Consider the following 14,383-nt stretch of genomic DNA (forward strand, 5'->3'; position numbering starts at 1 on the left):
GTTATACAAATTTTAATTTGCGATAGATGTAAAAAAAAAAGTCTTTTCTATATAAATATAATATCTGCTTCTCCTTTATGTATTATTTATGTATATGTGTTATCTAATATTTTAATCTATATGTTTATAAAATCAGATCTATATATCTACGCATAAATTAGTTTATTATAATATTAATACGTTGTTATATATTATTTAATTATATACGGCACTATTGTTAGCTAATTTGTATTTAATGCAGTCTTTAAATTTCTGATTTTGGTTAAAATAGTATATCTGATGCCAGCAAATCAACATTAATATTAGTGCCTCAGTTATACATTTTTTTATATTTTAACTATTTCTTGATTGTTTAATACTAAAAAACAGAATAAAAAGATTTATGTAAAATAAAAATAAATATATAATTTATTTATTATAATGTAATTAAAGAGCGTCGTCGCAAGCCAAACATTCCCGAGTTGGTCTACAAATATCTTGTTGCGAATGAAGCTTTACCCGATACGGAATGTCGTGTCGTGAACAAATGCTGCTGTGGTCAAGAGAATCATGACGAAGTCATGGATTCTTCGCGAACCAACGACAAGGGCATGGGGTACAGAGTAAGGCAAGGACAGCGCAAAAATAGTGGCAGGGTTTCGAAATTGCACAACGTCAAGCGACGTCCTATCTCTAAGGATCTGCCGATCTCACATTTGCAAAAATGCGTGGATAGCAAAGGTACAAAATTTAATTAGAAAAATAGTTAGAAATTGCTATATAAAACACAAATTGAATTGCAATAGCAGTAATGATTTAAAGATAGAGAGCACACAACGCTTTTAATTGTTTACTACTTCTATAAATATCATATGATTGACATGTAGATATGCTGTATAAAATTTTAACTTGATTTTAATAATAATGTGATATTACATTTAATACAATTGATATACAAAATATACTTTGTACATACAAAATCTGTTTATCTGAATAATCTACATATAATTCTCAAAGAGAAATATCAGATTAATATATATAATATGTATGTGTGTAATGTTTTAAAGCAATTGAAAGGAAAGATAAGACACAATACACAAAAAAGTTTTTATTCAAAAAATAACTTTCTACCTAAAATTTTATAAATATTTTTCGACAGATACAAGAAAGGCAAGAAAGTATATGAAAAAGGCATTGGACTTCGGTGTCGAATCCGGCTACCTTATCCCTTCTGATCCTACGCACAAAATTCTACGCGTATCCTCGGACTTAATGAAAAGCAATTCGCGAAGAAGCAAGAGCATTTGTGATACAGCTCTCTCGAAGAATCGTAATATTCCGACCAGACTCGAGGATCTTCAAGTGCAGGAGCAAAAGAGAAGGCGAAGAAGGAGAGGAAGGCTAGGTCGAAGATCGAGAAGCGGTTCGAGGACGCGCCGTAGAAGCAGAAGGAGGAGAAGCAGAAGGAGCCGATCTCGTAGTAAAGGACGTAGAAGGAAGAGCAGGTAATTGTTATGCATAATCCGCATAATGACATACAATTCGCATTATTCGCAATATAGCGGGATTATCCAAAAGCTCGAGGGCATACAAAAATTGCAATTTAAACATAAATTGGTGATGATCCAAAAGAAGAGAGGGACAGAACAAGAGATAAACTTAAGACCATTTCTATTCTTTACGTAAATTTATGTAGATGTATGTAGATTTGCTGATAATGTACATATAGTATAATTTATTATTTCTTTATGTAATTTATTAATTACTTACAGTTTAAATACTAACAGTTTAAAAGAGCAGCTAAATGTAAATAGACGAAAAAGAATGTCTATAATATATCTATCTAGTTTACGTTTTTCCAATAATAAACTCATCGTTTCCTACGATCAATAAAATTATTTTTATCTCTGCATAATTGCTTCTTGTTAGGCGAAATAATTAGACTCTAGCGTCATAATTGCTCAGAGTGTTCGCACTGTAAGCTACAGTGTAGGTCTAGAAACTCGATAAAACGATCAAAGGGATTTCCAGCCCGCAGAATCCCGAAGAGGTTGCCGAGGATAAGGCGGACGATTACGAGATGGATGAGAACGATCCAAAGAGGGATATTCATACGGACGACGTAGAAAGGGAACCAAAGACCGTTCGATCGAGCCGACCTGACGAGGAACAATCCACGAAGAAAGCTGAAGAGGATGGCTCGGATTTATCCGGCGACGAGGATGAAACCGACGATGAGAATGAGGGGAAAAGAACAAACATTACCAAATCGTAGTTTCTCAAAATTGAAGCTTAACTGCAATTTCGAAAATAACAATTTACATTTTACGTCCGATGCTTCAGCAAATGGCAAGGAATTTACTTTGTATAAAATTGTATTATTTATCTACGTTTTGATATTTGTTTACAATCTAACAATCTAACAATTGCATGTATAAAATGTAATGCATGTAGTCATGTAGTTAGTCATATGCAATATACATGCTCCAATAATTCGATGTATATTTATTATACATCAAATAATAAAACAGCTACATCATTCAGTCTTATAAATCATATAAATTGTCATTTGTCGTATCTCGGGATGCATTAGATTTTATTTTAGAATAAGGATCGAGAAGGATGTTGGAACTTTTATAAACTTTTTGTCCTATGTGCTACTCCTTTTCTAAAGTTACCGTCAAGATCCAAACAGCATTTTACGATCCTGCATTTGTACACGAAACCTTGAAGGACTTCTCTTGCGCGAATTCAAGACTCCAATTGCAATTCCACAGGAAATTTTCTACAAAGTAGTGAGGTACCTTGCAAAGATACTTTATAACGTGAATAAAACAAGAATAAGCGGCGGTAAAACACAAAATCTGCGTTATATCAAAATAAAATTAAAAAATCTCGCAAATAAACTTTTAATTATGTCTTCTTTTCATGTGCTTTCGTATAAAATTGGAATCAATTGTGCCGATAATTCAAGATAGATGGTTAAGTCCCGAAAAATAGTTCTGGCTTTAGCAAATAGTAAACGGACAAATATCAATCGCGCAATCTTTATATTCTTAACGCTTATTTGTGTTGCAGATGTGTATAACAAAGACGTCAATATAGATAAAACATATCTACACGAAGCTTATCTTTTTCTTTTAAATTAGTCGCTATTTATAAAGTTTCATGTATTATTCATGCCACTACGCAAGATCTCTTTTAACAAGACAAGCTTAAATCAATACAAGTATTTCTTCAAAGTATTTCACAGCTTTTCCCACCGATATATATTTATCTGAAATTACGGTTGAGTAAAACAGGAATTATTTGTATCCACCTGCATCAACGAACAGCTAATAAATATCGTTAAATCCCAATTGCGTTACGTAATTTTGCCCATTTTGTGCACGTCTCGATCGAGAGCTCTACGCTGAGAAGCCGACGATATGCTGCAGAACTTTACGTAAGTCCACCTTTCCCAGCTTACGACATCACTCTCGTTGAATTGCACTCAGAAACTCCCACTTAGGGTGTTTCCGGGGGCACTTGCAAGCTGAACAATCGCCATCGTGACCTTGGCTAACTTCTAAGTAGCGAAATATATCACGTAGTGTCGGCCTTCTCTTTTTGCTATTTTCTGTTTGATTTCACTCTTCATAATTACATTTTCAGATACTTATCGTTTCATCTTGTATTTTTACTGACCATTGTCCTCACTCTCTTAATTGAGCAACGTACAAAATTGTAGAAGTCTTTTTAAGCGTCATTTTATAACGTGTATAAAAAAGAAAAACGTAATATAACAAGTTACATTCTGTACATTATCAGATTCTCATTTTTGAAATTGAGTTTTACATTAGTTTATTATCTTCTAACATGTTCCAAACTGTTGCGCAAACTTTATAAAGTTTGAAATTGAATTTAGACATCTAGATAATAAGCTGCTGTGAACAATAAAAATGTTCACAAACCTGACTTACAATGCAGATGATTTACCTTTGTATGCAATATTACAAACTATCCAAACTACTATTATCCATTAGATACATGAGTACGTTATATCGTACTATATAAACAGATGTATATATTTCTTATCGTTTTTGCCTTGACTACACGGTCACCTTCCAAGATAAGTTTCGCAAATCGGATTAAACAGGATTGATATGAAGTTACATCTCTCTTTATAAAAGTAAAATCAATATTTTTTTTTTCATTGCTCGCAAAAGAGAAATTAAAAGTTCCATTACCCTTATAAAAATTTAATACTGTAAGTGATTTTTTGGCTAGTAATTAATCACTTAAAAGCACTATTAAAAGCACTGTTAATAGTGCTTTTAATAGTGCCTTTAAATGATTAATCACTAGCCAAAAAATCACTTACGGTATTAAATTTCTATAAGGGATAAAGAGCGTAATTCGATTATATCTGATGTCCGTCTGCGCGCGATCGCATCAACGAATTGCACGTCTCGATCCCTGCGATTTCAAGTGCCGTTAAGAGTCGGGCGACCTTGACTAGCCCGTGAACCCCAACCCGAAATTTACGAGCGATCGCGCTCGTTCTTTTCCCCTCGCTTATTTCTCAATTCCCGGCGACTCCGGCGCTCCGCTCCGCGCCGATCCACCCTCCCAGCCGTTGCGTTCACCATCGTCGCGCATATTGTCCCGAGCGTTATGCTCGTTCGTCCTGCTCGCGCTGCCGACGATGCGCTGCGCCGCGCCACGCGCGATGCACACACGAAGGGGCGAAACGGATCGATCGCAGGGCTGCATCGCGTCTCCTCGACGACGAAGGGAACGCAACGCGCGGAACGTTTTCCGCTTTGACACGCCCGGCACCGGCACCGTCGTCTTCGTCGTCGCCGTCGCCGTCGTCCCCGTCGTTGTTTCCTCGTTATTATTCCCGTCGGCGTCGTCGTCAGTTAACCGACGGATAAACGACCGGTCGATTGCGCGTCACGTGGGCACAGGATTCACGGCGGCGTCTTCTGGCAAGCTGCTCGCGGGGTGGTTGAACGTCACGGTCTCGACGGCGACGGCGTCGGCGGCGACGGCGGCGTCCCGATGTTGGCAGGCGCGCCCGCACACTCCCTCGATCGTCACTAGAGAATGAGAGAAGAGCGACGGCGGCTTCAGTCGGCACGCGGCGTCGCGACGCAAACCAACCCGCGTGCATCGCGCCAGATGTGTACACTCGAGTGCTCGTCATTCAGCCCGGAACTCAAACAATTCAATTTTTCAACTCTGACGAGTCTCGACTGACGAATGATCGAGGGGCGCGCAGAAGCTGGAGGCTTAATACATCGGAACCGCGGAATCGGCGATCCAATTTTCTCTCGTCGGTAAGTCTCGCTGATATTTATCCGCGGCTGTCTTTGACTGAAATGATCGATGATCCATGATTATAACATAATAAATATGAGAGAGAAATCCAATGATAGATATTGGCCATTTTTTTCCTTCAAACGAATTGTATTTTTAAGAAATGCCTCTCGCGAGTTCGGAGATGCAACTGGAACATGTTTCTCAATCGAATAATTTGCAATTTTTCGAGAGAAATCATTATACTCAAGTTAACGGAAAATGTGCCAATATATGGTCAGGATCTTTTGTGCCTAATAATATTTTTCCCTTCGCAAACCACATGCCGTTGCCGTTATTGTCGGTCTCGAAACGCAGTCTGAAGCTGAAACTAGAATGGTATAATCACATAATTAAATTGAAAATTAATTTAACATTATTGATACTAATACGCATCTTTAGAACCACTCTGCAAAAGATATGTTATGAAAAATATCACCCCAAGCAGGGTTTGAGTCAGGATCTCCCTATTATCCGGGACGGGAGTCTGTATCAATTTGACATGGACCGACGGTATATCGGCACATTTTCGGTTTTTTTAATTGTTACCATAACGGTCATGACTCACGTAATATGAAATCATTATATCATTACCGGCTAGAACAAACGGAATATTTCTTCTTGCAAGACGAAACACAGCTCGACGAAGCCATGGGTACGCCCATGCGTGAGGTCAATATAGTACATTCACCAGCACTTGAAAATGCAAAGAGCGCAACGATTAAACGTTGCGGGAATAATTAACACGCCGTACGCGGCTAACACGCATCAAAGAGAATAATTTTGTTACATCGGAAAAGCTTTTGCGTATAATTAAAGACTCGCGCGTCTGCTTCTTCAATTTATTGTTTCTTCAATTTAAATTCGACCGTTTTCTTTTGCCTGTTAATCCCCATTTCGAACAGGCGAATTGGCACGTTTACAACAAACAGAGACATTATTAGTATATTTTATATTTACGTTGTTTCTTCAATAACAGTCCGATTGATTGTTAATTGTCGTTTAATTTTAAGTTTATTAATTATTTTAATTTTATTGTTAACATAGCCAGCGGTGCTAACTTTCTTTAGTAACCTTTAGATTATATGTTTACATGTAAAATAAAATGTAGGTGCAAACAAAATATTTAATGCACATACAAAATTGAAAAGAAAACTTATAATCGAAAAAAGTTTGCACAACGGATTTTATTTCGATTAACCCTTCGCAGAACAAGTGTAATTTTGCTGCTTCCGTCGAACATGTGGGTCTTTTACGCCAGTTAAGATTTTCAAGCTGTAATAGTGTCATAAAGAATCTGAAAAAATTCAAGTATACTTTCAAAGGCTTTAAGAATCTATTTATACCGTTACATATGCCTGATTTTTGTTTAGGTTTTTTTTTATGAGCCGCAAAGTCTCAGAAAAATTCAAAACTGAAATATCGACCGGGTCTTTAAAGACCCATTTGTTCTGCGAAGGGTTAATAAACTCGTTAGCAATTACTTTTCGATGGATAGCGTCTTTCGTTACACACACTATAAATTAAGATATATGCAACTAAAATCCGTCACATGTTTTTCATAAAATTTAAAATGTTGACAAATTCTTATCTCCATAACCAGAAATTATTTGTGGTTGTTAGACAAACAAAGAAAGGTCCAAATTATTGTGAGGGCGCCGCCTCCACAATAAAATTAATGGGAGGGAGGCCAAAAGGGCACTGCCCCCATTAAGTTGGCGCCTATGATTACATGGCAAGGGGAGAAAAATATTCTAATTTTACAGGCATTTCAAAGAAACAATCATATTACTGTCAAATATAGAATACAGAATAAATAACACGTTACTTTTTTCACTTTTACAAGAAGCATCTTGAAGGAAGACTTTTACTTAGGAGAGCTAAGTTCGATTTTATGCGTGTCATGCCTAGCCCTCTTTTTATCAGTATCTAAGTTATATAGTAATACTTACGCGACCAACTGTTTGCGGATGTTCACGTTCTCGTTTCTTTCAAAGATGCGAGAATCATCCTATTTCGAGAGCTTCGTAGAGAGGAATACGAGAAAAATACAAGAGGAATACGAGAGGCTCGATTTGTCATAGCAATTATTCTCACATGCATATTACGCGCAGAGCTGGCGGCGTCGCTAAAGGAGAGGAATATGTATTACGCATTGTTAATCTAGGCCGTATAAGCCGGCCTCGCCAATTACGCGCTGGCACCATCACCGATAGCAATAGCATTGAATTTCGTTCAAATTCGACGTGAAGACACGTGACAACATAACGCCTGCCACTCACACCGCGATAACATACATATTTCTGACACATTCCGGTAAGACGCTCAGCGGGTACTCCCTCGCCGCATGACACATCAAAATTTCCATATACTAATCCATCAAATGTGCCATATTTTTGATAGTAAAAAAATTACAAATAATGTCTTCGACTACAAGAGGGCAGAGATAATTGGATAATTACACGAGTTCTAAAAATGTACCTAATATGTTTTCGTCCACCAATTTTGTCGAAAACATAAATTGTCAAGAAGATGAACACATAATCTTTTTAAGATTGTAATGTATAATTAAAGAGTACAATGCTATGCATAATTTAATCAGGAAATTTTTTCATACATGCGAAACACGCGATGATGTTTCGTTTCTCGCGTGACAAACGTAATGCATTATTCATTAACTATTTCAACTATTGCATCATTTATACATGTATTAAAGAATAACGAATCAGCGGGTAGGGTAATAAATATCATATTATCTCGTCTTTTCTATATTCCTAAAGAAGATAAAATTTTTTTTTAATTAAAAGAAGAGGCAAGGACATATTATATTATCACAAAAAAGAAATTGCCTCTTTAGACGCATCCTCTTTTCTCCGATTAATTAATCAGTCCGGTCGTGTTATGTACGTTATCATTCAAAGACGTCTTATACACCTTTACACGCCTTATATGTGTTATACCCTATATACGTTTTTCTGATGCAATTGCCGTTGCTGCGCGCTGCCTTACCCTTCGCCTAAACACAAAGGCGCGTACCACTGTATCTTCCCTCGAAAGAGAAAAATTGAGAGGAGCAAGGAAATAATTTTGCTTCCTAGAAAACGTGCTTAAAGAGAAACATGCCAAAGGAACTTTGAAGCCGGTAATTCTAAAAAAAAAACAAGCCGTTACTATATTTACGAGTACACATATTCGCCGGTCGTTTGCATATATCGTACGGACGAGTCGCTTTGCAATTTTAAATTCTTATTTAAAGAAGATGCACAAAATTGTAAACACGCCAATTTGTTTACTTGTTTACGCTTTCCATTTCTATTATCTATTTCATCTCATTTTTACAGACCATGTTCTGTGCTCTAACTTTTAGTTTTTTTTTTTCATCTACCGCGATCGATTATTTCTCGATGCACGTGTATAAGCGCTGCAACGACTCATCATTCACTTCAGATCTGCACCTGCCGATAATTTGCATATTTTAGATAATTTAGATTATAACCTGAGCATAACTTCTGCATATATTATTTGCAGTGCCGAAAAAATACACACTGAGAGAAACAATCCAGGTTTAAATAATCGGACAATCGTTCGAAAATTAACAAACGGGTATAATCCGATAATTTTTAGTCGGAATTACAAAAAGCCTATTAAGGCCAAAATAATTTCCAATTATCAATGTCCCATTATCAATGATATCTGGATATCATTAATCGGACATTGTTTTGGCCTTGATCGACTTTTTATAATTCCGATTGAAAGTTATCGGATTACCCGTTTGTTAATTTTCGAACGATTTATTTCTTTCAGTGCATTAAAATGCGCCAGATATTTCGGTTTCTTTTGGATTTAATATCGTATTGAAATTGAAATACCTTATACAAGAGAAAAGAATGCTGCCACTTTAGAAATCCGTATCATTCAAATAATCTGTATATAATTCAAAACTTGAAATCATCTCTGTGTACTTCATACGCTACAACGTTAAATTTCGTTTCTCCAAACAAAAAAATTAAAAAGCTAGAAAGCTAGTCTATGAATAGAGAACAGAACAACAAAGTAAAGAGTTAAATAAAATGTGTCGATGATACCGCACGAAACCCTGTCAATCGATTCCCACCCACGGCATCGACGAAAACATGAATGCGCAAAAACGTAATACAGCTAGCGAAAATAGAAATAGAATTATTCTTATCGTTGCGCGTAAAACAAACGACGAGAAAATAATAAAAGGATTAACGCGTATACACATTGATATTTTTGTATTCGTATATATATGTGCGTGTATTAATCAATACGGAAGAATCAACGTATCGTATGATACATATTTGCCCTGCGGCATCGCTTTGTTAATCTCATCTTTTCACGTCGAAGCTATATATCTCAGTCCATTTCGATAATTGTTGACATTTGATAATATGAACTATTAGCGGAACTCGCTAACAGCTCACGTTAGGTATACGTGTAATACAACAGCGATAGATGCTCCAAGAGAAAAAGTGCAGTGTGTCTCCTCTACTTTAATCTCTCAGGGTATATAAATCTTCGAATTGACAGACGATATCCAACCTCACCCCCAAGGCTGCGATCTCTGATTTCCAAGCTTTTAAAGAGACGACAGAACGTTCCGCACGCGATACAATTTCTCCTCGAGTTTTCAGGTTTTCTTTTTACAAAGCGCCCAAGTGCCATTAGGAGAGTTAAACGAAATTTTATTCTCCAGAGTAATTCCTGATATAATTACGTTTGAAAATTGAGAAGGTGGACGTACGGTAAATGCTTTCGAAAGTCGGTAGTAATGAATCTGCAGAACACGCTTTTGTGCGTTAAAAATTGTCTTCCGCGGTAATGCAAAATTGAAATTTCATCTTACATTCGGAAATTTGTTCACACAATTGCAAAAAACGTTACGCCGCGCGTTTATCCACAATGTAATTCAAATTTTAATCAGAGGCACAACAAGTTTCAAGTTTAAAAATGCAACCTTCTGATATTCAGCCTGTATGAAATTTTCTCTCAGCGCGCCGAGCGTTTCAGAGGGTGACAGTGTCTACGTTCGATACTAAGGGGGTATTGCTCCACTATAAACCCAGATTCTATTTTTGGCACGTAGTCTAGTCTTTAGACCGTGTATCATACTATTCGCGTGGTTGCGCGCGAATACATTGTGCATTTTTTATCCGAAATAAAAAAGATCGTCCACGATCCATGATCTACGATCCGTGATTCTCATTCGCGTGGTTTGAAATTATACGTTGCTATTTTATCATCCACTAAGAGAACCCGAAGAGATCGAGTATATAAAAGAGCTCCTTAGCTTTTCCTTTGTGCCCACTTTGCCTTGTTGTCTCAAGCGATCTAAAAGCAAAAGGCCAACGTTGAACATCACGTCAAAACGCATTTAATGTGTTTTATCGGTGTTATATATATCTCGAAAAAGCCTCTAAATTCTTGAAAAAATTCTTAATACTGTATGTCTTTAATTAATGAGAACAATATTAATTATAATCTAGAAATTTAACAGATAAACGAAATAAAAAAATTATGCTATTGAAAGTTCTATTACCTATACGGAATTTTTTTCTATTTTTATATTAACGCTACATTTTCGCTACAATCACTTATACAAATGCGACGGAAACAGAAATAAATTATATTAAAAAATACGATAAAAATTTAATTCCATTTATCTAATATACAAACAATACAAAAACACACGCATACTATATGTATAACATACTTTCCTGGAAATCCGATCTGACAAGATAAAAGGACTTTAAGAAGAAATGCTGGGAAGGAGGAAATAATCGCGAATATCACAGTCGAGAGCACGTAGATTTCCTTACGCAAATATACATCAACTTAACGATGCTGAAAAGTATATTGTATTACGAACTGATATGTACTAGACAGTGTTTCTGCTAAGCGAGAATTTTGATTCTTCTTTAATTCGTCCAATAGCGTGATTTCCGGGAATAGTCTTCATTATCTAAATTCGACGTGTAATCTTATGGAAGGAAATTATAGTAAATAATTTAAGATATAGTATTCAATGGGCATCTTTTACTTTAGGAAGAGAAGACGTCGCTGTAAAAATAAATAAAAATACTAAATGTTTAAAATTGTTCATAACGGTGCACGTAGCGCGTTCAATTTTATGTCCATAAATAAGGTTCCGTATTTGGAACGCGCTGTTAACATTAATAATGACACTTTACTTACTTGCCGAGTAGTTTGCGTTCTCCATTGGTATAATGCAAGAAGTAGGAACTATTAACGTTAACACAAACATATAACTCGGACCATAAGCGAGAATACTATATAGCAAAAACTACTTCCGACAATAGACCTTTCTGTAGTCTACTTCAGTTATAGATATTCTGAAACCACTACGAACTCTATAAATGTGTATAATAGCATACGGTTGATATGTCCGTCACTAAAATTAGCGAAGAAATTATAAATAAACTAATACTAAAATATCAATGAACATAACGCAATTACTTTCTTTCTTTCGCATCATTATTATACAGTTTCAGAAATTCTTATACAAAATAGCAATACTCGAATCGCTATTTAACATTATACAAAAATAAAAAAAATAAGTATTTTACGTTGTATGATATTGCGATTGCAGATACGTATGTACATTCTACATTACAGAATTCAGTGTGATCGTAAAAACAGCATAAAAAGACTCGGTTCGAGTTGATCGACATCTGGGCAATGAACAACGGTCACGAGAACAATGTGAACTAGCAGCTTTTATTAGTAGCTCTGCCGCCTCCGTCGTTTTTTCCGCAAAATAAACCTTGATTTTTACGATTCCGCGCTCTCAACCATTCCGCGTATCCCTTTTTCGAAAAACTCACGAATGCCGCAAGGAGTTACGGCAATTCGACGTCACTGTCACGCCCGTCGACTGACCGCATATAATGGAAAATTATTTTTAGTTATCAGAAAAACACTGCTGCTGGATAAATTGAAGGAGAATCAAATTTCTCGCCCAGCAGACACTCTCTCCGTTCACTACACGTCGGAACGATGTATAACATTTTTTACCAACGAGGCGGTGTTTGCACCTGCAAAAGGGGATTTGTACCGTATCGATTCGTGATTACACGGTGATTCTCGATATAGAAACCTTCGCAAGTGCTTTTATCTCGTCAGATTATGGTTTCTGAGACAATATTATATGGCAGCGCATGCATGCATGTTTTTTGTACTATTTATATATTAAATTAATTAAAATAAATGTTTAGCATATATTTTAATATAATCCATTTCTATTGTTTTCTGCGTATTTGAAAATGTGTATTCAATGAAATTCTAACATTGCACTAAATATCTTTAAGTTGACCAATATCCGCGAAACAGTTTATTGCTGTTTTATGATAATATTGATAAAAAAAATTGATAAAAACACAAAATAAATAACGATTTTGTAAATTTTTGTAAATGTTATATTATACGTATTAGATACATGACAGTTTTTGGCTGTTGAGAGTTCGTTTGAATAACAAAGTAAAAGGAATTTGACGAATAAATAAATCAAACAGCTTAATTATACTATAAACAATTAAATATGCGATTTAATTAGAAAAAGGAATAATTCAATAAGTAGCACGATAACTATCGTCGAAGAATCATGGCTGTTAATACCGTTACAACGTTACAAAAGACACAGACGACGTGTAGACTTTCGTGACTCTGATACACATTCATTGTGCGTAATAGAAAAGAGAATAAATATGCTTTGATGGTTGGCTAGTTGCTAATTAAAACATTCTCTCTCTTTCTCTCTGGCTGAAAGAGACAGAAAAATGACAATGGTGAAAAACCGTGTCAAGATCTTTCAGTAACGCGAGATATCAATGAAATCCGATTAACGCATTTTAAATATAAAGAGGAATAAATCCTATAACATTTAATCCTGGTAAATGCCTGGAAAACAAAGAGAAAATATTTACAAAGAGAAAATATACGAACGGCCAAAAACAGCGGAAAAATATACGTACATTATACAATTCTAAATCGCGCTTATCACGCAGAATGAACGTGTCGTACGATAACGATGTTTGCACCTAATGAATATCCATATACGCTTACACCCACGGATATTTCCTATTCTAAATTAAAGTGGTACTTTATCTTTATAATACCTTGATCTATCGCACATTTTTCACAGATCTTGTTGAATACTAATGCCTCTCAGTTTCTCCCTATGCTTTTTTCTTATATCGTTTTCGTCCGAAGCGATTCTTTCATGGCTCATTTTGATACCAATCAAGAACAAGAAGGTTTATTGATAGTATAAATATTTATCAACATGATAAATAAGGATAAATGATTAGATATTGAATGTAATAAAATATATATCTTTTTTATTATATAAGAATATAAGAATATACCAATGTTCGGCACGTGTTCTAATATATAGGTTGCAGTAATATTTCAAAATATCTGTCATAGCATAACCGTTGCTACTCTCTCACGTTCCTCTTTGCATACTTATGCAGTTTTACTCAATATAGTTGACATTATTGAGATTCCGAATACGTGACGTTAGTCGAGATCCAAAACTTTCTTCACAAAATTTACGATCCTGTCATCTCCTGCATGAAATCGAAGAACTTTATTTGGGACAAACTTTTTGGGACAATTACGACTACAATAATTAACACGTATTAAGTTTCGCGTCGATCCATAAATTGCAATATTTTGCGCAGCGCTCTTATTAGCAGTTATGTATTTTATGAACTTAATTCACGAAAGAGCCTTGCATAATTTTATCGCAAGAGAGCTTGATAATTTAATTGCACGGTCACTAACGGAATGTTCTCTCTCTCTAAGAACTCGTAAACTTTCGTTTAAATTACAAGATGGAATTTTCACAACGGGGAAACGGAATTGGCGGAATTCGATTTAAAAAACAAGGCGAAAGAGAACCGCATGAGAGAGCCCTCATTCCAAGCGAGCTTCCCATCGTAAGGTGTAATATTCGCATTGTCAGTTTACTTTGCAAAAATAGCTTACAAAAGATGTAAAAAGATTGGAGAACCGTTGA

At 35.7% G+C, this 14,383-nt stretch overlaps 2 protein-coding genes across 2 annotated transcripts in view; both read left to right on the plus strand.

Annotated features, from left to right (window-relative positions):
• Positions 1-438: 438 nt before the first annotated feature.
• LOC139819695 (uncharacterized) lies at positions 439-4,214 on the plus strand. Its single transcript, XM_071789270.1, has 3 exons — positions 439-720; positions 1,139-1,484; positions 2,011-4,214. Exons 1-3 carry the CDS (start codon positions 561-563, stop codon positions 2,252-2,254), a joined length of 750 nt encoding a protein of 249 aa, XP_071645371.1. The 5' UTR covers positions 439-560; the 3' UTR covers positions 2,255-4,214.
• An 849-nt stretch (positions 4,215-5,063) lies between these two features.
• The window catches only part of LOC139818835 (uncharacterized), a 43,750-nt gene continuing 34,430 nt past the window's right edge, over positions 5,064-14,383 (plus strand). The window contains exon 1 of the mRNA XM_071787821.1: positions 5,064-5,303. The gene's annotated coding sequence lies outside the window, so the exon portion shown is untranslated. The remainder of the gene's footprint in view (positions 5,304-14,383) is intronic.

This window comes from Temnothorax longispinosus, chromosome 9, assembly GCF_030848805.1.
Source record: "Temnothorax longispinosus isolate EJ_2023e chromosome 9, Tlon_JGU_v1, whole genome shotgun sequence".
Taxonomy (NCBI): Eukaryota; Metazoa; Arthropoda; class Insecta; order Hymenoptera; family Formicidae; genus Temnothorax; species Temnothorax longispinosus.